Here is a 26,056-nt window from a genome sequence, read left to right as displayed (position 1 = left end):
TACTTGGTCACCGGTCATAATATGCATGAGTGGATATATTTGGTCATGAGGCGCGATATACATGTATGGATATACAAAATAACCACTGTGAAAAAAAATAGTGAACGCTAAACTCTTCATGATTTCTTACATGAACAAGGACCTCTGGTAATAAGACCTCATGGTCACGTCAGATATTACACCCGTCCCATTTTGATGCAGGTGGGATGATGAAGGATGATGAGTCGTGATATACATGCATGGAAATACACATCGGCCGTTTCCCACCGAGGCAGGGTGACCCGAAAAAGAAGACATACTGTCATCACCACTCTAGCACTGCCTTAACTGAGGCGTACCGACATACCTCCACCCCTTCTTCAGAGCGCAGGCACTGTACGTACATCCCACCTCAATAACTTATGTCTGGCTAACCGGTTTCCCTGAATCCCTTCTAAAATGTTGCTTTGCTCACATTTCAACAGTACAAATTATAAAAACCACTTGTCTTTATTCATTCCTATCTAACACACTCACGTATTTACTTGAAGTCTAAGCCCCTCGCACAAAAAACTTTCTATACCCGCTCCCTCCATCCTTTCCTAGGACGAACCCTACTCCGCCTACCTTTCATTAGAGATTTATATGCCCACCAAGTCATTTTATGTCGTTTCTTCCTCTCCAAATGTCGAAACCACTTCAGCACCCACTCCTCAGCCCTCTGAATAATACTTTCAGAAACCCCACATCTTCTAATCTCCAGACTACGGATTCTCTGCATAATATTCACACAACACATTACCCTCAGACACGACATATCCACTGCCTCCAGCCTTCTCCTTGTTGAAACATTCATCACCCATGCTTCACAACGTTGGTACCACTAAACTCTCATACATTAGCCTCATTGCTTCCGTGGATAACGTTCGTTGTCTCCAGACTCCTCAGGTGCATCACTCGCCTTTCTCCCTCTCGTCAATTCTGTGGTTCACCTCGTCTTTCATGGATCCATCACCTGACAAGTCAACTCCCAAATATCTGACCACATTTACTTCCTCAATACACCCTCCCTTCAGCCTGATATCCAATCTTTCATTACCTAATTTTTTTTTTGTAATTCTCATCACCTTACTCTTTCCTATGTTCATTTTCAATTTCCTTCTTATACACACCCTCATAAATTCTCTTTAGAATCTCTGAAAAGCACAATGTCATCAACGAAGAGGAGTTTAACACTTTGTATTAGATTTATTATCTTTCAGTTCCACAATTCTTGCCAACACCCAATCATTTGCTTCTCTTACAACTCCATCTATAAATATATTGAACAACCATGATGACATCACACATCGCTGTCTAAGGCCTACTTATACTATGAAACAATCTCCTCTCATACATTCCCTAACCTGAGCCTAACTATCCTTGTAAAAAATCTTTAACTGCTTTCATTCACCTACCTCCTATTCCATACACTTGCATCATCTGCCACATTGCCCCCCTATCCACCCTATCATACGCCTTTTCCAAATCCATAAATGAAACAAAAACTCTCTACCCTTATCTAACACTGCACACACTTGGTCTATATCCCCTCCCCCACTACCCTTCCTGAAACCTCCTTGTTCATCAGCGATCCTGCTTTCCGTCTTCAATTTAATTCTTTCAATAATTGCTCCACCATATACCTTACCATGCATACTCAACAGGCTAATTCCCCTATAATTTTTACACTGTTTTGTTCCCTTTGCATTTATACAAAGGAACCATGCCTGCTCTCTACATATATTAAATAAAAATCACCAACCATTCGGCAACTAAATCCTCATCTGCTTTAAACATTTCTGTCTGGATCCCATGAGTCCAAGCTGCTTTACCCCTTTGCATTCTACCCACAGCTTCAAATACCTCCCTCACTCTCAAATGGGTCTTCCTCACTCCTAAAAGATTTTATACCTCTTGGCCAATGTATGAAATCAGTTTCCCTATCTTTATCAACATTTATTAGTTCCTCAAAATACTCCATCTCCCGAATATTTCGAACTCTCCATCTAATAACTGCCCTCTGCTATTTGTAACTGTCAGATCCATTAGTTTTCCAGGCTTTCTCAACTTATTAATCTCACTCCAAAACTTTTTCTTATTCTCACCAAAATCTCATTTGCTCTCCTTTTATATTCCTTTACCACCCTCTTAACCTTTTTTTTCTCAATATATACTCCTCCCTCCTTACATCACTTCTACTTCGTAAAAACTTCTCATACGTTAACTTTTTTCTCATTACCTCATCATTCCGCCTATCGCTCCTCTTCCCTCCCGCACCCACCCTCTAATATTTGCAAACTTCTGCTAAACACTCTGACAATGCCTTAAAGCATATCGCGTCGATCTGGAGTTTTGAGACTCTGATCGCGGGTTCTTACCCCACCCGTGGTATGGTTTGTTTGCAATAGTGTCATTACGATTTCGTGAGTCAGTAACGCTGCCTTCATAAATATACCCCATACGTCTTCACCCTCATTGACTACACTCTCACTTGCCCATCTTTCACCCAATATTTTCTTATATCTTACCTTAACTGCCTCCTCCTTTAGTTTAAAAATCTTTACCTCTCTTTTACTCTCTTACTTTCAGATACTATTTTCCTTGTATCCCATCTACCTTTTACTATACTGTAGCTACAACTAAATAGTGATCTGATATATCTGTTGCCCCCCTATAAACATGTACATCCTGAAGTCTACCTATCAACTTTTTAACTACCAATACATAGTCCAACCAATTATTGTCATTATGCCCTATATCATATCTTGTATACATATTTATTCTTTTTCTTAAAATATGTATTACCTATTACAAAACCTCTTTCTATACAAAGTTCAATCAAAGGCTCCCCATGATCATTTACACCTGGCACTCCAAACTTACCTACCACTCCCTCTATAACTGTTTCTTCCACTTAGCATTTAGGTCCCCTACCACAATTACACTTTCACTTGATTCAAAACTTCCTAAGCACTCACTTATCTCCCAAAATCTCTCTCTCTCTCTCTCTCTCTCTCTCTCTCTCTCTCTCTCTCTCTCTCTCTCTCTCTCTCTCTCTCTCTCTCTCTCTCTCTCTCTCTCTCTCTCTCTCTCTTTCTCTCTCTCTTTCTCTTCTCTACACTCGTCTCTTCTCTAGGTGCAAAAGCACATATTATAACCAACTTTTCACAACCAGCCCTTATTTTAATCCACATAATCCTTGAATTTATACATTTATAGTCCCTTTATTACCTCGTTCTTAGTTATAACTCTCTCAGATACTCATGACTTAATCCCATTTATTTTTTCCTTACTGAAATTCCCCCTACCCCCCTATATTTTCGTTTTGCTTAGAGCCAAGACATCCAGTTTCTCTTCCTTCATAACACTGGCAATCATCTCTTTCTTATCTGCACTACATCCACGCACATTCAAACATCCCATCTTTACAAAGTTTTTCTTCTCAGTTTTAGTAATTTATACATGAGAAGATGTTACCAGCCCATTGCTCCAGCCATTTTAATCACCTCTTACGACACTCATCGCTTACGGAGGAAAGATTCTTTTTCACTTTCCCATGGAGACGGGCAGAAAGCAGCAACTTCACTCTGGCTGTACCCTTCTCCAGAACATCACTCCATCTGAGATCATATATACCCAGGATGTCTTGTAAGGCTGTAGTGTGTCTTGTAAGACTGTAGTGTGTCTTGTAAGACTGTAGTGTGTCTTGTAAGACTGTAGTGTGTCTTGTAAGACTGTAGTGTGTCTTGTAAGACTGTAGTGTGTCTTGTAAGACTATAGTGTGTCTTGTAAGACTGTAGTGTGGAACACATTCGTACAGCATAATGATGTCAACGAGATAAAGTCAGTTGATCAAATGAAAATGCTGGCCCACAGATGGCTCCAATTTCATCCTGTTCCCTACTTGTATGTCTCATAGCAATAAAAATGCTTTCAAATGAGCTGATGTAGGTAACAGCTCTTAGCTTGCCAATAAAGTTAGGAATCCTTAACCTGTAAATAGCTTGTCAATAAAGCTAGGGATCCTTAACCTTGTCAAACCCTGTGTAAAAAAAAAAAAAAAAAAAATAGATAATAACAAGAACTATAAAGAAAATAGAAGAAAATTTAGATGGGTGTGTATACCATTACATGTATATGTATTGTGTCCTAAGTGTACGTAAAAGTAGCAAGACGTACCTGTTTTCTTGCGTGTTTATGAGACAGAAAGAAAAAAACACCAGCAACCCTACCATTGTTTAAAACAGTTACAGGTTTCAGTTTTGTGCTGTACATGCTTGGATATACTTGATCTCGGATCATGATGTACATGTATGAATATACTTGGTCGTGGGTCATGATACATGTATAGCCATTCTTGGTTATGGGTCCTGATTTACACGTATAGATATACTTGGTCTTGGGTAATGGCTGTATGTCTTTAGTATAGTTAAATGTTTATGTATGTATGACTTATTCTCTACTTCATCAACATCTCCTATCAACAACGGTGTCAAGATCTGTCATTAACATCAAATTGATATCAAGATGTCATCAATATCTGTCATCATGATCTCTCATCAACATCTGTCATCATGATCTCTGTCAGCATCCTACATCCACATCTGACATTTACATCTGTCATCAACATCTCTCATCAATCGCTGATAAACATCTAATATAAATTTCAGCATCAATATGGGACATCAACATCTATCATCATTATGTCATAAATATTTATCATCTCCTGTCATCAAAATCTATCATCAACATTTATCAACATTATTTAACTTCTTTTGTCTATATCTGTCATCAACATCTGTCATTGAATTAGACACCTGTGCAACTCTTGGGTATCTTTATTGAGGAAACGTTTCGCCACACAGTGGCTTCATCAGTCCATACAAAGGAGAAACTTGAAGAACAGGAGGAGAATGAGGTAATCAGTCCCTCAGCCTTGAGTCGATGTTAGTCCATCAATAGATTCCATTCTATTCAAGATTGATGGACTGACAACATCGACTCAAGGTTGAGGGATTGATTACCTCATTCTCCTCCTGTCCTTCAAGTTTCTCCTTTGTATGGACTAATGAAGCCACTGTGTGGCGAAACGTTTCCTCAATAAAGATACCCAAGATTGCACAGGTGTCTAATTCAACAACATGTCGGTTCTCTGAACCATTCATCTACAACATCTGTCATCAAGCTCGTTCTGTCATCAACATCCATCTTGAACATCTATGATCAAGATGTATCACCAGCCTATATCATCATCTATCATTAGTCTACTATCAAGTTCTAGCATCAACATGTTTCATCATGAATCATCAGCTCTATCACCATCATCATCTATCACCAATTTCTATCCTGTATCATCAATATCTCTCATGAACATCAATTATCATCAGTTTATATCAACATCCACCATCAGTTCCATTCATAAACATATGCCATGATGTTGCAATGTCTGGCAAGATGTATGTAAACATATGCCATGAAGTGCCATCAACTTCTATCATCAATATCTATCCTCAGCTTCTATCATCTTCTATCAACATCTGTCGGCAGAACCCTCTTGCAAGTTGGAGTAGAGGTGTGCATATATTTAGACATTTTGACTTAAAAAGCAAACGTGAGCAAACCCTAAAACAGTTTAGAAAACCTATAGGTCCTGGGAACCTTGATCACTTCTAACATATGTTAGAAGTGATCAAGGTCCTAGAACCGAAACGTTTTCAAATATGTTCTACGGTGTTCTCACATGTTCTCAATTATCAAGGCTTATACCATGTGTCAATATCAGTTATCAAGGTATATACCATGTGTCAGGATCAGTTATCAAGGTTTATACCATGTGTCAGGATCAGTTATCAAGGTTTATACCATGTGTCAATATCAGTTATCAAGGTATATACCATGTGTCAATATCAGTTATCAAGGTTTATACCATGTGTCAATATCAGTTATCAAGGTATATATCATGTGTCAGGATCAGTTATCAAGGTTTATACCATGTGTCAAGATCAGTTATCAAGGTATATACCATGTGTCAATATCAGTTATCAAGGTTTATACCATGTGTCAGTATCAGTTATCAAGGTTTATACCATGTGTCAATATCAGTTATCAAGGTTTATACCATGTTTCAGTATCAGTTTTCAAGTTATATACCGTGTTTCAGTATCAGTTTTCAAGGTATATACCGTGTTTCAGTATCAGTTTTCAAAGGATATACCATGTTTCGGTGTCAGTTGTCAAGGTATATACCGTGTTTCAGTATCAGTTTTCAAGGTATATACCGTGTTTCAGTATCAGTTTTCAAGGTATATACCGTGTTTCATCATCAGTTTTCAAGGTATATACCGTGTTTCAGCATCAGTTTTCAAGGTATATACCATGTTTCGGTGTCAGTTATCAAGGTTTTCCCCACACTGTATTAGACTTACTAATAATGGAATTATTAACTACACAATGTTAGGGAAATGGACGCAGATACAACTAATTTGACATTTTATTGTGGCAACGTTTCGCTTTCCAGGAGCTTTATCAAGTCGTCACAACTTAACAAAACTTCATGAGAGGGAAACGTTGCCACAATAAAATATCACATTAGTTGTATTTGCATCCTTTTGCTTGTATTAGACTTGCATGTTCAGTGGGAGATGACGCCAGACCTTCAGAATAGTCTTGATATATTCTTGATATACAGTCTTGCTAGAGTCCTGCTAGAGTCTTGATTAGAATCTTGATTAGAGTCTTGATAGAGTCTTGAAAGAGTCTTGGGAGAGTCTTCTTATGGACTTGATATTCAGTAAACTATGATCATCAGATCGTTCAAATTCCTCAGTTAGGAGTGGAATTTCATGAAGACGTTGCAGTTCGTCCTGAACCAATGTGGGGTGAAATAGTAGCGAAGGAACGCAGGCGAGAAAGTTACTTGATAATATACACTTAGAAAACTGTAGAGAAACTAGTCCCAAATTTGCACACGAAAATGACTCCCTACTGAAGCAAAAGTGTCGGCAGGAGATGCAGCATCCTCCCCAGTGAAACGCAAGGGCGCCATGAGTTCGCTAAGACACAACATAATAAGTGTCAGGGGCCAAAAGACTGTTCAGCTGCCTCCCAGCATACATAAGGGGGATTACCAATAGATCCCATGCTGTTTTCAAGGCGCTGGACAGGCACCTAAAATCAGTACGTGATCAGCAAGGCTGAAATTCGCACATCGGTTTGCGAGCGGCCAGCAGTAACAGCTTGGTTGATCAGGCCCTGATCCACAACGAAGCCTGGTCAAAGACAGGGCCATGAGGGCGTTGACCCCCTAAACCTTCTCCAGGTATACTCCAGGTGTCCAGGTAAATCCTGAAATTCTTCACAATGCTTCACTCTTAGCTGCGGCTGACATGTTTATCTACTGTGCTGTGATTTTTTAGTTTTTATCGCCAACATGCTTCTTTTTCTGCTATGTTCCAGGCCAGACCTACGAACGCCCATCTCCGTTGCCACCAAGAAATGAAACCCAACACATTGTCATCAAGATCCCCTCATCATCTATCAACATCTGCCATCAACATTTATCTTCAATATTATCTATCAGCCTGTGTCATCAGCGTCTGTCATCAAGCCGCTGCATATTCACAATAATACAGATAAGCTCCACTGGAATATATATTTTATTTCGGTTATGTGTAGAATTATTTAGTACGACAGAGCGGATCACACGAGATAAAATATTGCAGCATCACAACATAGGTCAGAGTTTATGTTATTGTTGAAAACGTAATACTCTAAGTTTTCTTATATGATTTCTAGTGCGCTTTTCGGTACGTCTCCGCAAAGTATAAAATGCTATTCTATATATTTTATTCCAGATTAGGATAGGTTAGGTTAGATTTGGTTAGGTTAATTTAGGTTAGATCAGATTAAGTTACGTTAGGCTACCTTAGGTTACATTAGCTTATCTTAGGTTTGGTTATGTTAACTTATTTTAGGTTAGATTAGGTGTTAGGGTAGGATAGGTTACGTAGATTAGGATAAAGTTGATGAGGATTGGTTAAGTTAGGATACTTTAGTTCTCTTTTTTTTCAGTAGTACTATAGTCATGAGCATCTCACCAAAAAAATGCTGATTAGTATCGAATTCATAAAAAAGTATTAAAACCTTAAGCAGTTACACCAACACGATAACCGAGAACACTGATATTAGAATGTTGATCCTTCCTAATATGAAGCCTCTTCAGTAGTGTTTGCTTCTGCTAATTTATGAGAGTTAGTCAGGATACAACCTGCTCTCCTGTTAGACTCTGCATTATCTGACGAATTGTTCTTTGTGTGTTTTGGCTGGCTCGATTTTTTTCAGAATGTTATATATATATATATATATATATATATATATATATATATATATATATATATATATATATATATATATATATATATATGCACCGAGAGTGTACTTTAGTCCCTATTTTTAGGGATAAAAGTATCCTTTACTGTCATCGATGGGCTTTAAAACTATAATCCAGCCAAATTGTCTAGCTACCAATACATGATGTTAGAATATCTATGGTAAAGGTGGCCTCTCCTCGCTCTCTACTTCTTCATTACCGGTGTGTGTAGCGGGAAGTCCCATTTCTTTTTGCAAAACATGCAGAAGTATTTAATACAATTATTGAATGAAAAGTTAAACCTAATATAACTACTACATTTACTACCCCTTCACAATTAATCATTACTATTTCTGGTATAACCCTTCACTATTACTATTTCTGCTATAACCCTTCACTGTTACTATTATTGTTACTGCCCCAACACCATTACATAACGCTGTCACTCCCTCGAGGGAGAACTGTCATTTATTACAAAAGATTTTTGTAATTTTTATAATTAAATTGCATCTTCGCAAATTGCTTGTGCAGTTCCTGTAAGACGGTGATGCAGTTAAATTTACAACATCTCGGAGAAACTTTTCCCGAATTCTATAAATATAAGCAAAAAAAAATATTACGTGCTCAATTTTTTTATTACATATTTTGCCTCAAGTTTTCATACCGATAACGCAGGTCGATAAGTCATTTTCATCCCAGGAACTATTGGAACTCTGATTTCAAATCTATTTTCGATTTTCTTGTGCCACTTCTAGTTTCTTGGGTATTGCTTTAATTATAAATAATTTTGACAGTATCAATTCAAAAAGAATAAAAAGGTACAGAAACTGGAACAATACACAAAAAACCCGCACATAGGAAAGAGAAACATTTTTGTGCGACTCGGACCATTTACAAGTCACACTCTGACTTGGTCCAAGTTATCGACACCCTGCCTAGCCCTTCTAGGGCAGGGTAGGTGCCTGAGCCAGAGCTTGCAGCTCACAAGACTGCCATTCCCATTAGCCCCTCTAGGGAGGGGTATGGCAGATCAGAAAGGCCTAGCTTCTCCCTACGAGCCCCATGAGGGCGGGGAATGTGGCTAGGCCTGGGGACAGTTGGTCCCAACGGTGAGGGGGTACTTGTGCCTCCTCCCATGGGAGACTTAGGTCTCAGACACTCCCTAGACAGGGAGCCAAGGCTTGGTCACCATCTGGAAAAGACCCGGGCCAGCAGAGTACCGGCGAATCAACAATGGTCCAAGTCCTACCAAAACGTCGTCATAAGCCTCTCCCTCCTATGTGCTGGTTATTTGTGTAATATCAACTGAAAATTGATCATTTTCATCACACACATTGTAAACGTGCTTATGGAAAATCAAAACCAATCTAGCCAGCCTACAATGTCAAGATAATTATAAGATAAGTAAAAAGCAGTGTGGGCTTCATCATACATTGATAACGTGGTGTTCGGTTGATAATTTTCATTATTTTTGTCAAATGTTTGCTTAGTGTATGTATCACATATAATTTTAGTGGTTTACATAAACCAATTCGTCGTACCGCCTCGAGAGGCTAAAAACGACGTCGATGTATTGTGTTAAGTAAGTTTATCCTTCTGCAAGATGAACGATTTGGAATAACAGCTTAATTTCTTACACGTTAAAACTTAGTATGTTTTAAACGGATTTGTGGCAATTTCTCCGGTAACTACAAGTCTCCCGCATGCCAAGAAAGTCCAAAAAATACTACGCTGTGTGCGTAGTTAATGTCCAAGTCGGACCGAAACGTCGTCAAAAGTTTCTTTCTCCTATGTTTGGGTTATTTACGTATAATAAAAATAAGTAGCAATAACTCTTTGAAAGTTCTTGTTATTATACACATCTAGATTTCTTTCCTGAAAACTTTTTGCAGTGAGAGACGACAATAAGAAATGTCGTCTTCAAGATAATTAGGCAAAGATAATCGCCATCAAACCTGACAAATTATTCAAAAGAAAAGTCTCACTGGCAATACTTATAATTAGTACACTTCTTTCTATAGGTAAAATACTGTATAATTTTAACCCAGTGTATGGCATGTATAACTTTTATGGAAATTACATTAAAAAAAAAAATTGTAATTTTAGCTAGCCTAATGTATGATTATTATTTAAATTTTCTTGAAATTAACCCAAGTTATATTTCGATAAGCTGACGTACTAGAAATAGAGCGAGAAAATATAATCGGTGAACGTAAATAATTTAGGAAAGTAAGATTACACCTTAGATGAGAAACAAATTTCGAGTTTGTGGTCAGCGTAATTTATTTCATTTAATTGACCTGTGGATCAAATATTCCTTATAGTTTGTGAATTTAGAGCATCTTTAATTTTTGAGATAGACAATAATCTCTGGTTCCTTAGGAAAAGCTAATTTAGTGCTTCAAGTTTATCTAAATTATATTTATTTGTTAATGGTATAAACCTTGGTAAATGGTACCGATAAATTGTCTTAACAAGGGCACGTGAGCAAACACTAGGATATGTTTTATAGAAAACGTATCGGTCCTGTGACCTTGATCACTTCTAACATGTAAAGTAAAAGGACACAAGTGCAACTAATGTGACATTTTATTGTGGAAACGTTGCCACAATAAAATGTTACATTAGTTGCACTTGTGTCCTTTTACTTTACATATTGTCGGTAATTCTACCAACTTTATTACACTTCTAACATACAGAGGTTAAAACGAAAGAATATATTGGCATAGGTCAGGTACCTGTTCTCATCCCAATATGACATTCTTCAGGTCATTATGTTTCACTCACACCTCTAAAATCTGTCGTCATGTTTTATATTATTTGTAGACGAGTGGAAAATCATATTCAAGCTGGGATTGTGAAAGCTTCTTCTAGAGCAGCAACATTCACTGTTTACTCAGTGTTTAAGGAGGAAACTTCAGACGATGTTTCGGGCTGTTGAAATTGTTGTAACTTGATTGTAGTCCAGGTTGGACCGAAACGTCATCTAAATCTTCATCACTAAATTGTGGATTAATAGTAGCCTATTCCAGCGAACTGTGAATTTAATCATTATGGGGTATCATCTTTATGAAGTAATGCTATACGGCTCATTTTGGAATTTTAAGTAACTTTAATGTAAGTTTTATATTAAGCTCAATATATATTTATTCTTTACATTTCTACATGTCTGAAGCTGAAATAGGATAGACGTAAGGATAAATATTTATTAGCAATGTGATAGGGATTTATGTATATAATGTTATTATTTATTATTCTATTATGTAAGTAAGAGTGGTGGTGGTAGGGATGAATACGTACTATGTTAAGATGTGCTAGACCGGACTGGCACGATTCCTGTGTATCTCTGCTTCCATTACTTTTTTTGTGATCTACTCTGTTTGTCTATTCGCTGATGTATGGTGACAGAGCCATGCGTCATTATACCTCATATCTTTCAACCAATCATTTCCTTCTGAGGTAAAATTTCTCTAGTATCCTTCTGCTCGAGTCTTCTGCTTGGCGAGAGAGGCTGAGGAAGAGGCTGAGAGAGAGAGAGAGAGAAAAAAAGGGTGTGTGTGTGAGGATTTCCGGATGGAGAGTCAGGGACGGACCGAGCATCTGTTCTGGGGATTATCTCCTCCTACTTAAATAGAGTGTACTTCTATGAAGATGTCTGTTTGTAGAGATGTTTAGAGATTTCCATAATCCTCTGTTTGATACTCTGAGGTGTTCTAATATTCAGAAGAGCATTGTAAATGTGAGAAGTGACTCTTGTGAGAGTGACTATATATATATGTCAGTGGGGGATGTTAGGAATTCTGTTTTGTTGTCCTTTTTTATTTTCTCGTTTACGTAGGTAACTCAGCCCCTCGTGGGGGTAATATGCCAGACTCTTCTCAATGTAAATATAACTTCACCAACTCCTCCATACTTCATTGCTCTCGAGGGAATATTGTGTGTTAATTTTTCTGCATAAGAACGTAAGAAAGGAGCACAACAGCAGGCCTATTGGCCCATGCTAGGTAGGTCCAAGTCACACACTGGCCTAGGCCAGTCAGGTTCAAGTCACATCCACTCAAGAAGGAGGGAGCAATGCATTAAACCCACCGGCCCTAGCCAGTCGGTCCAACAACACACAATTACCCGCACCCACTCATTTATTTGTCTAACGTTTTTATAAAGCTACACAACGTTTTAGCTTCAATGTCGCTAGTCAGAAGTTTGTTCTACCCATCTACAGCACTGTTACCAAACCAGTGCTTTCCTATATCCTTCATAATTCTAAATTTTTCTAATTAGAAACCATTGTTGCGACTCCTTTCTTGGGTAGAAACTTCTAACACGTTATTTACATCCCTCTTATTCATTCCAGTTTTTCATTTATACACCTCAGTCATATTTCCCCTAATCTATGCCTTTCTAGAGTGCGCAGATTCAAGGCCCTCAGTCTATCCTCATAGAAAAGATTTCTCATATATGTTATCGATTTAGTCATTATTCTTTGTACGTTTTCCAGTTCATTTATATCAATTCTGTAATACAGTGACCAGAACTGTGCACCATAATCTAAGTGAGGCCTAACCAACGATATATAGAGTTGAAGAATAACCTGAAGACTCTTGTGTTAGATTGCTTGTTCTTGTAGGTTCGCCGGTGAGTCCCGGCCTGGGACTCACCGGCAATAATCATTCTGAACATAATTAAAAAATATATTTCATTAATTATTATTAAATTATTGTAAACTTATTAAAAATATATTAAGTTGGATTAGGCTAAATTAAATTGCGCTTGTTATAAGGTTAGGTAAGTTTTCTAAGGTTCTTTTGGTACAAAATTATTAATTATTACATTAACATAATGGAAAAAATATGTCTTAAATGTATAAGAGAAAATTTTAGAATATATATATTATATATATATATATATATATATATATATATATATATATATATATATATATATATATATATATATATATATATATAGATCCCGTGATTATCATTTTTAAAAGTTCAAAAGTATCTGTAAATATAAAACAGTTTTGAATAGTATCTGTTGACATTCCCTGTTATTCAGTCTTTGCTTCTGTTTTATCTATTTTTTCTAATACCTCTTTCTATGTACGTAACCTACTATTAATTTAGGTTTAGGTTCGTTTCTTGTTACTAAACATTGACTCTTGTACTTCAGGTCATTACCATGACCACTCCAACATTATTTTGTTTTATCTCTGCTAACTAGCTCATAAAATATATTCTTATTTTAAACATTACGTATTTTTGATGCATTATATTTCTTTATACTAAAAGTAACTTCCAACACTAAGAACAAAACCTATTAGTCTAAGTCCATATAGCTAGTTCTCTAATACTAGTTACCTAGGTAGAACGAGCGCATTCGAACGCATTTATACCTGTCTAAGGCTTAACAGATGTCTAAAATCTCTCAAATAACCCACTGAGTCTAGAGAGGAAACTTAATTGGCGATTCGATGCATCTTGGTACATATCAAGTTATCATGTGAAGATGGTGATGTGCCATAACTTCGCCTAAGTTTCTCCTAAGCACGGATATTTTGTGAACTGTATCAGCAATCTAATTGACTCCTATTCTTATACTTATTATTCTAAGTTAGATCAGGTTAAGTTAGATTTTATGTAAATTAACTTATTTACATACATATAGCTAACTGACAATACCGATATAATCGGCAGCAGACACCTGATAGCAGTAACTTATTCTTGTTCATTAGACTGTATGTATTCCTCTGCGCTCTGCGTAAGTTGACTGAAAGTCTGTGGTAACAGAAACGGCAAGACTGCGTTTTTTTTATTAACGTATTCATGGTTCATTGTCGTCTGTATACGAAATGGATACACTCGAGGAGTCAATCCCTGTGGAACGCCACACGGATACTGTCCTATTTAACATCTCTCGTTGCTTCGTATCAGTCAGCCAATCAGGGAAAATAACCATGAATGCAATCGCTTGCAACATCTTTATTGCAGACGTTTCGATGCTGGGACCTTGATTACTTCAAAATTTTGAAGAGTTCAATGTGCCTGGACCGAAACGTTTTCGGTATAACATGTCCTAAGCATATATATTCTTGTGCATTTTTCCCTACAGTTGTCAACAGACATTTACCTTCATACAACACACAAGAAAAAATCAAATCAAGGGCATAAAGTTTATCGTCTACACCGTGTAATTTTACGCTGACTAACAGTCTGTTATAGGGACCCACCAATAAGGGACTGACTAACCACTATAGGACAGACACGCAACTAAAATAATGACAAATCAATAAAGAACAGACCCACCGCAACGCAACTTACAGAGAGGGTCAAACCCACAAGAGGGGGCTGAGCCACAATACGTGGCTAGGCCTGTATACAAGGTATACAGGCCTAGCTGACATCAATGACATACTACTATATAGAAAACCCCTTGTTATGCTGAGCATTTCGGGCAAATTAAGTCAGTTTTGTCCCAGGACGCGACCCACACCAGTCGACTAACATCCAGGTACCTATTTTATACTGATGGGTGAACAGAGACAGCAGGTATCTTATGGAAACACGTCGCTAATGTTTACCAAGCGTACCGGAGATTCAAACTCCGGACCTCAGTGTGTGAGCTAAGTGCGCCAGCGAACAAGCTACGGGACACCCTATATAATGTTATTAATTTCACATGGAAGCGCTAAATCCGAGAATAAAAAAAGGACCCACAAAACATTCAGAACCGACACAAAAAGACACAAAATATGAGACCGGTCCACAATAAGGGAAGAACTCACACCATGGAACCTGCCTACAATCAGAGTCAGACAAGACAGTATGGGATGGGCCCACAATAAGGGGTAGAACCACCACAGTGATGGATCCACAGTATAAAACGAATCAACGATATGGGAGAGTATGTGCTTAATAAAACCTGTTATTCACGTAGATAGGGATATGTAAACAACGAACAACAATTAAAAATAACTGAATTAAATCACAATAAAAGTATAATTAAAATTAAACGCATAAACTAATAAATGTTTAAAGTTTTACAAAAGTTAATCCTGTACAAGTTTCTAACCCACTTTAACAAAGCATAATTATCTATATACAAAAGGTCAGTAATACAATCACTAATGAAAATTAAAGAGGAGAGATGTATGACAGATGAATATAAAGGAGAAGTACATTATAAACCGTGAGACACAACTGAGTGTTGGGGATACACGAGTGACTGCTGGTTCTCACACAAGCTGCGTAGTAATGCCATGCGTGTGTGCATAACATTATAACATTATTAAAAAAATATCTAAATGAAGAAAATGCTGAAAGTTATATAATACAGCATATGTGGTTTATTTAATTTAAATAACTTCAAAAGGAAAAGTTGTTTTACCTAGCATGGCTAATGTAAGAACACTAATTGTCCACACACACACACACACACACACACACACACACACACACACATACGCTCGCTCGCTTTAAAAAAAGATAAATGATGTTGTATATTGTCACACATATCAGAATGATTCACAATAAATGGTCTACTTACTATATGGGACGTATTCATAACATGGGACCAATCCACAATATGGGATAGACCCACAATATGGGAGAAACCCACAATATTCATCTGGGATGGACCCACAGTATGGTACATATCCACAACATGGGATGAACCGACAGTATAGAACAAATCCACAATAAGGCAAAGCCAACCATTGAATTACTGACCTATACTGACCCACCTACGGCTGTAAGTTCAACCCGGCGTGGGTAATGTTGACTTTCAATGATAATTACCAGTGACCATAAGGCTGACCTTAGTGTGGGGGTTGGTAAGCCATAGCAGGACTAACCTATAGATGAAATTGACCCTGGTGTAGGTGGTTCTGACCTACACAGCTCTATGACTGACCTATGGCTGAGGTTATCTCTGGAAAGGGACTTGATAGTCTTCAAAAGAGACTGCCCATGGCATGGATAATGGTGGCCCACATTAAGACTTACCTATGACCGTGAAGGTGACTTTAGAGTGGGTGGCAGCGGCCCACAATCACACTTACCTATGACCGTGAGGTTGACTCTGGCGTGGGTAGTCGTGAGACGCTTGTAGTCGACGCGGCAGCGGTATACAGCTTGATCGTTGGGTCGAGTCTGGTTGAGAACGAGAGCCGCCGGCACGGTAGTCATGCTGAAGTGTGCTCGCTCGCCCAGGATGTGTGGATCAGCCCATTCCTTCGGCCGAGAGTACGCACCAGAGCGCACGTCGTAGCTGTAACAAGAGGAGGAGGAAGACGGTTAGAACTTGAGAGGTGGGTTAGTCGATGAGGTGGGGGGTTACTGACTGACTGACAAGGGTTAGTAGTGGCTGAGGGAGGAATTAGTAGCTGAAATGAGCGTTAGCGGCTCTGATGGGGGTTAATGGCTGAAACGAGCGTTAGTAGCTGAGATGGGCGTTAGCTTCTGAAATGACCGTCAGTGGCTCTGCCATAGCAGATTGTGATGAAGGGTAGTGGCTGCTTGGTAGGAAATAGAATATTATTAAATGAAGAGAGAGTGAGAGAGAGAGAGAGAGAGAGTGGGAGTCAGGCAGGCTTTGAGGATTTAGTGCGTCCATCACACTGGATAAGCACAGTGTGTGATTATCTTATATGATAACAACCGCGTTGAACCAAAACAACGACGCAGAGGAGAGAGATAAAACGAAAGACGATGAGAGAAAAAGAGAAAGTGTAAGGGAAGAGAGACGATGAGAGAATAATGCTGCTGAGAAATATGACTAGCAGACGATAATTCCCGTAAAGGAGAAACAATTTAAGTAGCCAGGCTAATAAAAAAGAAATTTTTGACCTGTTTCAGGAGTGTCCCTGGCCCAGGTGTGTTTAATGCCAGGTGTGCGTGTGTGGGAAATTGACATATGTGAGCTAGGTGACTAATCATTTCCACGTATGCACCGATTTGAATTTCAACTTTCTGCCCTCAGTGTTTATCCTGACCTAAACTTTACCTTGAACTACCTTGAACTACTCTGACCCTAACATTAACTTTCACAAGCGTCAAACTAGAAATGTTGAACCTGACTCAAACATTATACTAAGCTTACATTAAGCTGTAAATATGTCTCCCAACCTAAACATCACTTTGCAGCAACACATTGCAGTGAATCTCAGTTTTGTATTCAACATTGAGCCATTCATTTCCCTTCATCAACGTAACGTTAGAAAAATCTACCAGAAAGATATTTTCCTCCTAACTACAAATTATTTTTTACATCAATACAAAGTTGCATTTATTGATCTGCTGTAACACTGGTAATATTGGTACAACATTTGACTTTAAATATAACAATTTACGAGATGTTATGAAATTGTTATCTTATTCGAATTGTTCTGAATTATTTTCGTCTGTGACATGTTGTGAAATGTTATAATTTATTAAATGTTATCATTTGTGAAATGTTATAATTTATTAAATGTTATCATTTGTGAAATGTTATAATTTATTAAATGTTATCATTTGTGAAATGTTATAATTTATTAAATGTTATCATTTGTGAAATGTTATCATTTATTAAATGTTATCATTTATTAAATGTTATAATTTATTAAATGTTATCGTTTATTAAATGTTATCATTTATTAAATGTTATCATTTATTAAATGTTATCATTTATTAAATGTTATCATTTATTAAATGTTATCATTTATTAAATGTTATCATTTATTAAATGTTATCGTTTATTAAATGTTATCGTTTATTAAATGTTATCATTTATTAAATGTTATCATTTATTAAATGTTATCGTTTATTAAATGTTATCGTTTATTAAATGTTATCGTTTATTAAATGTTATCATTTATTAAATGTTATCATTTATTAAATGTTATTACTGATTAGGTTACATATTATATGGTGGAGTTTATATTACTATGTGTATGAATATGCATATGTGTATACATGTATGAACGTTTGTATACATGTATGCATTTCTCTATGTATGAAGTGTATATATATATATATATATATATATATATATATATTAATATATATATGTATTAATATGTGTATGCATGTATGTACTACGTATGTATGTACGTACGTACGTAAGAACACCTAGGACATGTATGTCTTGTAAGAGAGATATGTAAAGGAGTGTTAAGTGTTCAGTGTGAATGTAGCCTGAATGTTATATTTTGTGGGAATGAATGTTATGTGGAACTGATCGCATGTTTTGTGGGAGTAAATTTATCTTACGTGGGTGTTAATGTGTGGGAGTGTATGTGTTTTGTGGGAGTAAATGTATGTTATGTGCAGGTGAAAAAACATGAAGAACACATGATGAACAGTGATTACATAGAGAGGACCTATGGTGAACATATGTTGGAGTACACAGGAATAACGTTGATTAATATGGAGGTTCTATGGATAACATATGTGGAACACTGACAGCATATGGAGGATATATGCAGAACACATGAGAGAACAGTGTTAACAGAGAGGTCATAAGAACACAGGAAGATCATTGATAATATAGGGAAGATACACTAACACGTGAAAAAATTGATAACAGAAATTGTACCTCAAGAACACGGAGATTAAATGAAGAATACGGGAAGAACATTCATAACATAAACACAATGTACTAATAATACATGAAGAACATTCACAACATATAGGGCACATGAGGAATTCACAGAGAACATTGATAACTCAGCGGGGGACACATGAAACACGCGTGGACGACATAAACTATAGGAAAACACACGAAGAACGTTATTAACAGAGGAAGGACATACAATGTACACAGGGGAGACCACTGGCAAGAAAGATACCAAGAAATAACACTGAGAATAAGTAAACTTATTCGTATGCACAAATACAGTTACATAGATTATTATACATAATAACCCAAAAAAAGTCAGAGTGACTTGTTTGGAGAACCAGAGAGGAACACTAAGAAGAGAACACAGATCATCTTGAGGTTCTAATCATCACCATGACAACGACTTAATGGGAGGCTGCTTATCATCTTGTTGATAAACAAAGACGACAAATATCTCACAAGCTGTTGATGCTACAAACACGTCTTAGAAAAATAAAATTCCGATGAAAAGTTCCAAGTTACTGGAAAAATATGGAGTTAAATGACGTAGCAAGAGAGAAAAGTTGAAAAGAAATGGAAGAAAACGAGACAACAGTGAAATAGGATATTAATAAGAAAAAAAAGGATATTTTCATAGGATATAATTAATAATAGCATGATTTTTTATATAAATAAGTCAATATCAGTAAAAATTGGAAAATCCCTGAAAAAAGGCAAAAAAAAAAAAAATATATATATCAGGAAAAGTTCTCATGTAGAGGGAAAGAAAAGTTGAAAAACTGGATGAAGACATAAAAAAAACAATGAAATAATTCTATGAGTAAATAAAAAGAAGAAAATATCAGAAAGTCTGAAACAAAATATCGGTAAGAAGAGGACAATTTTCACTTAAAACAGGAAAAACATCAGGAAAAAATAACATGAATAACAATAGGAAAATATGAGTAAATGCTGAAAAATTAGGTAAAATGTGTATAAAATCAAGAAAATGACTAAATATAAGTAAAACAGATTTTTTTTAGTAAAACAAAAAAATAAAATCCCCGAAAAATAATAAAAATAAATCGGGCTACGTAGCAAATATCACAAACACTAAAGAGATGTAAAACAATAAAATAAAATACCCAAGGGAATATATACACTTAAATATAAACAAAAAATTATATGGAAACTGACCCCAAAAAAATAATAAGCAGCCATTTTCTTTGTCTCGAAGAAAATCCTGGTTCTTAAGAGGGATCAGGTAAATCCCTGGCTGGTCCGTGACAACCCCACACACACACACTCCTTACAACCCATTATTACTTCTCCTCAAATTACCACTTGCAAATCTCGGGGATCGAACCTTGGCCTCGTCGACGCTGGTTCCTCGTGCACCACCACCGTGCCCAGGGTGGGCGGGTTTATTGCGTTTCAAGTCTATCGACTATACGAGAGCCATTTAACTCACGAACCCATGACAATCAAGTCCTTAAATAAAGGTTGCATGTCACTTGTATACTACCAGTGAACGATACATAATACCCAATGTGTATGAATAGTGAGATATACACCAAGTATACATATAAGAACGTAAGAAAGAAGGAATACTGCAGCAGGCCTACTGGCCCATGCAAAGCTCCATATGTATATACATCAAGAGCGGGATATACTTTTTAAATATATCCAAAGTGCTCATATGAAAAGTTATTTTTTTATTTGACCTGAAGTCTTTCGTGTCATACATCCATTACTGTACCGGAATCGCATTTTTCTGTGTTCATTCCCTGAGCTCAATTCCGAGTTGTAAATATTTCTCATCCAACAAAAGCCAGGAAAACTGAGGGGAGGCAAGAATAACCAAAAAGCAACAAAAATAACTATAAAGAAGCAAGAAATTAAAAAAAAGGAATAAAACTGAAGAAGCAGGATAACCTTAAATAAGGAAGAATATAGGTAAAGAAGCAAGAATAACTCTAAAGAAGCAAGAATAACACTAAAGAAGCAAGAATACCACTAAAGAAGCAAGAATAACACTAAAGAAGCAAGAATACCACTAAAGAAGCAAGAATACCACTAAAGAAGCAAGAATACCACTAAAGAAGCAAGAATAACACTAAAGAAGCAAGAATAACACTAAAGAAGCAAGAATAACACTAAAGAAGCAAGAATAACACTAAAGAAGCAAGAATAACACTAAAGAAGCAAGAATAACACTAAAGAAGCAAGAATAACACTAAAGAAGCAAGAATAACACCAAAGAAGCAAGAATAACACTAAAGAAGCAAGAATACCACTAAAGAAGCAAGAATACCACTAAAGAAGCAAGAATAACACTAAAGAAGCAAGAATAACACTAAAGAAGCAAGAATAACACCAAAGAAGCAAGAATAACACCAAAGAAGCAAGAATAACACTAAAGAAGCAAGAATAACACTAAAGAAGCAAGAATACCACTAAAGAAGCAAGAATAACACCAAAGAAGCAAGAATAACACTAAAGAAGCAAGAATAACACTAAAGAAGCAAGAATACCACTAAAGAAGCAAGAATACCACTAAAGAAGCAAGAATAACACTAAAGAAGCAAGAATAACACTAAAGAAGCAATAACCTACAGAATCAAGATAACCTTAAAGAAACAAGAATAAACCGAAAGAAGCAAGAAATAACATTAACGAAGGAAGAATCACCATAAGAAGAGTTAAAGTGAGGAATATTCCAACAGAGAGCAGACCATCAATAAAGCAAAGATGTTTATGTACACAGAAAGTATCCGTCAGGACTCCTAGTAAACTTGTGCCTCCCAGCACACATAAGGGGGATTACCAACAGACCCCTGGCAGTCTTCAAGCTGGCACTGGACAAGCACCTAAAGTCAGTTCCTGATCAGCCGGGCTGTGGCTCGTACGTTGGTTTGCGTGCAGCCAGCAGCAACAGCCTGGTTGATCAGGCGCTGATCCACCAGGAGGCCTGGTCACAGACCGGGCCGCGGGGGCGTTGACCCCCGAAACTCTCTCCAGGTAAACTCCAGGTAAATAGGGATGTTCAGGGGTAGTATCTGGATGCTGGTGTACGACTCTCTGTCCTGGGAATTGATCCTGTTCTTCTCTTACTTAGTTCAGACGTGATTGTAACCCAGGTGCTGTAAAATCCCCCTTTCTCCTCCTCTTTCTCCTCATCTTCATTCTCCTACCCTTCCTCCTCCTCTCGCTCCTCCTCCTCATCTTCTTCTTCTTCTTCTTTTCCCTCCTATTCCTCCTCCTCTTTCTTCTCCTCATCCTCTTCCTCCTCCTCATCCTCTTCTTCCTCCTCCTCCTCATTCACTTCCTCCTCTTTTTCTTCCTCCTCTTCCTCCTCCTCCTTCTCCTCCCCCTCCTCCTCTTCCTCTTTATTCCCCTTCCTTCTCCTCCTCTTCCTCCACCTCATCATAATCATCATCATTAATATAAATATTATTATTATCGTTGTTGTTGTTGTTACAGTTTCGTTATTCTTTTATTTAGTTTCTCTTCACAGAAGAGCTTTGATGCTGGTGAATAGCTCTTGATCTGGGACAATGGAGCTACCTACCAATTTCTATCCTAACCTAAATTAGCTTAAACCAGTCTACCTAAACTAGCTTAGCCTAAACTAACTTCACCTAAACTGAAACCTAAACTAGTCTAAATTAAACTGTCTTAACCTAAATTAGCTTAACCTAATTTAGCTTAATTTAAACTAGCTTAACCTCAACTAGATTACGGTAAGCTAACCCAACCTAAACAAGCGTAACTTAAACCAGCCTAACGTAAACTAGTCTATACTAGCTTAACCTTAACTAATTTGTACTAGCTTAACCTAAACTACGCAAACCTAAACTACTCTAAAATAGCCTAAACTAAACTAGTTTAACCTAGCAGAAAAGGCAGAATACCTGACAAAAGACTAATGTGCAACTAATGTGATGTTTTTCTGTAGCAACGTTTCGCTCTCCAGGAACTTTGTCAAGCCGTTACCAACAATGCAGGGACACAGAGGGTATGTATAGGTACCACGTGAGGTGAAAGAGCATAAGCACTGCAGTAGGCCTACTGACCCAGGGACTACTGAATGAAGGAGACTTCTACACTTGGACTGCCTAGGACCCATAAACATATTCTAACTCTAATGCCAATCACACCAGATATAGGTACTGCACCACACAAACTAGGCGAAGTTCTCACCTAACACCTTTCCTGCATACTGGGAACTATCAGCCCCTCTAGTCTAAAGCACTCAAGCGACATGCTTAACCGCATCAGAGACCTCCCTGTCCAGAATAAACTAAGTAGTTTCGACGTCACTTCGACCTTCACTAAGGTACTCACCACGCAAGCCATTAACCTCCTCCGACGTAAAGTCAATTAGGACCTTAATCTTCCATTACCTCCTGGAGATTTTGTTGACCTCATTGAACCCTGCATTAACCTCAACTGCGTCTCTTTCAACAACAGGCTCCATGAGCAAACATATGGTATGGGAATGGGCTCTCCCATCAGCGCCGTCGTAGCTGAGTTGTACACTGAACATGACGAAGCTGAACGCTTCGCCAGCACCATCCCCACCAATGTCAAATAGGTACGTTATGTGGACAACATTATCATAGCTCACAAACGTTTTGACGTACATTATTATTACTATAATCAAGGGGGAAGCGCTAAACCCGTAGGATTATTCAGCGCCTGTGAGGGGGATGTGGAAGGCATTCAGACTTAATTCAGGGAATTGGAGCACAGCTCTAATTCCTTAGATCAAGATCCCCTCACCAACATGAAGGAACCTTCCTTGAGGGGTTTGACGTACAGAACCTACAAAGGAGACTCAACTCAGCTGAACCAGCCATCCAGTTCACACTTGCAGAAGAGTTCAGTTAAAAGGTTTCCACTTCTCGGAATCCTTATCCATAAAATACGTAACACCCTTAAATTCCAAGCTCACAAGAAGCCTACAGACAAAAACGATCTCGCGCAGTTCTACTCCAATCAGGATACTAAGATCAAACGAGGCATCATGACTAGAGGCTGGAGTTCGCAGACGCAGGGAAGACCTGACAAGAATTTGTAACAAGAAACTAGTGGAACCTAAGAGTCAGCCAGAGAGTGAACCATGTATTAAATGCTTGAGAAGGATAAGAAATTTCATGAGATTTACCTCTTCGTATTTACCAAAGATTTATTTTAATGACATCTGTGATACGTATTGGTGATAAATTGATGATGGTGTTTGTTCCAATCCTCAGTTGACTGAGAAATTTGTTAACACAATTTCTTTCCATTGATGCAGGAATACAATATCTATCGTGGTTGGCCATTACTAACGAGATAATACTGAAATTGTTAGGCCCGTCCATAAACCTGCTGGTGTTCCAGGTTTGGAGAAAAACATGTGCATGTATCTACTAGCCATTCAGAGTTATGAGGAATCTGTGGCCTAATGGTTAAAGGCATCAGAGCGCTACTCCTTGCATAGCAGCAGGCTATGTACACCGTATGTACATATACGCTAAGTTATTTTGTGGATTAGAGTATCGTAGACAGATGGTTAACAGGCGACATGTATCCTTAATGACCCTCATGTCATCTATAGACTTTAAACACCGTTTACCAAGCAACGTACCTAGGTGGAGAATTAATGTGTCTGGGATCGTATACATGGCAAATTAAGAGATTTATTTGTAATTTCACTTATTCTTTTGTAAGGTGCAAGCATTTAATGTCTTAAGTACATAGTGCCAGCACTATCGCTGATATGACTGGAATAGCTGATGTTGCTGTCGCTGGTGCACCCAACTTCAGAGGAAATACTTGTCGGCCTCCACTGACACCTTAAAGATATGAGATATGTATGACTAAGTGATGTAAAATTTGAGTGTCACTCTCTGCTTAAGTGGAAAGTTGAAATGTCTGGGACGTATCCTCTGCAGGCTGAGATATTTGTTAATAATTTTATTTGTTTCTGCGGATTGCATATATATCAGTATATGTTTTTTTTTTCAACAAACCAGCAGTATCCCACCAAGGCAGGGTGGCCCAAAAAGAAAAACAAAAGTTTCTCTTTATAAATTTAATAATTTATACGGGAGAATGGGTTACTCGCCCCTTGCTCCCGGCATTTTAGTCGCCTCTTACAACACGCACGGCTTACGGAGGAAGAATTCTGTTCCACTTCCTCATGGAGATAAGAGGAAATAAACAAGAACAAGAACTAGAAAGAAAATAGAAGAAAACCCAGAGGGATGTGTATATATACATATATATGCTTGTACATGTATGTGTAGTGTGACCTAAGTGTAAGTAGAAGTAGCAAGACATACCTGAAATCTTGCATGTTTATCAGTACAGTGGACCCCCGGTTAACGATATTTTTTCACTCCAGAAGTATGTTCAGGTGCCAGTACTGACCGAATTTGTTCCCATAAGAAATATTGTGAAGTAGATTAGTCCATTTCAGACCCCCAAACATACACATACAAACGCACTTACATAAATACACTTACATAATTGGTCACATTCGGAGGTAATCGTTATGCGGGGGTCCACTGTATATGTATATAAGTATATTAAATTTGTTAATTGTGTAGTAAACTCGCTGTTAGAATGCGCTCGCACAAGCATATGATCTACCTTTCTGTTGTAGATTCAAGAGAAATTTATCTAGGTAGAAAACATCGTCTATTTTTTCTAAAAGGAACTGTATTCTTCATTAATTTTATATAGATATATTGAATATAAAATTATATTATAAATATAAAGTTCTAATTTATTTAGTCTTCAATAATGAGGTTAATGGCCCAAGAATTTCCATGAAAATTCTTAGCAACGAAAAATAATATAACTCGCGAAAAAAAGAAATATATATGCCTTTATCCCTGAGGATATTATTGCCGGAAATTTTAAAAGTATTACTGAGTCTATTTAAACAGACCTGAAAAAAAAAATCTCGAATACTTTAAGACGGACTGAAAGCCAACATGACTAAATATACTATAACATTTGTAACAAAGAAAATAACACGAAAGAAATAAGGTGATGAAAGTAACGGAAACTATTGGCAATGAAAGACTGGAAAGA

The 26,056-nt window shown here is 37.4% G+C and overlaps 1 protein-coding gene across 2 annotated transcripts in view; it reads right to left on the bottom strand.

Annotated features, from left to right (window-relative positions):
• The window catches only part of LOC128701633 (nephrin), a 625,789-nt gene that overhangs the window by 237,163 nt on the left and 362,570 nt on the right, over window positions 1-26,056 (bottom strand). For both annotated transcript variants that reach the window (XM_070101737.1, XM_070101739.1), the window contains exon 3: window positions 16,449-16,657. In XM_070101737.1, the coding sequence (XP_069957838.1) occupies window positions 16,449-16,657 (209 nt within the window). The remainder of the gene's footprint in view (window positions 1-16,448; window positions 16,658-26,056) is intronic.

This window comes from Cherax quadricarinatus, chromosome 78 (assembly GCF_038502225.1).
Source record: "Cherax quadricarinatus isolate ZL_2023a chromosome 78, ASM3850222v1, whole genome shotgun sequence".
NCBI classification, from domain to species: Eukaryota; Metazoa; Arthropoda; class Malacostraca; order Decapoda; family Parastacidae; genus Cherax; species Cherax quadricarinatus.
The sequence above is the reverse complement of the archived record's forward strand: the minus strand, read 5'-3'. Positions and strand labels throughout refer to the sequence as shown.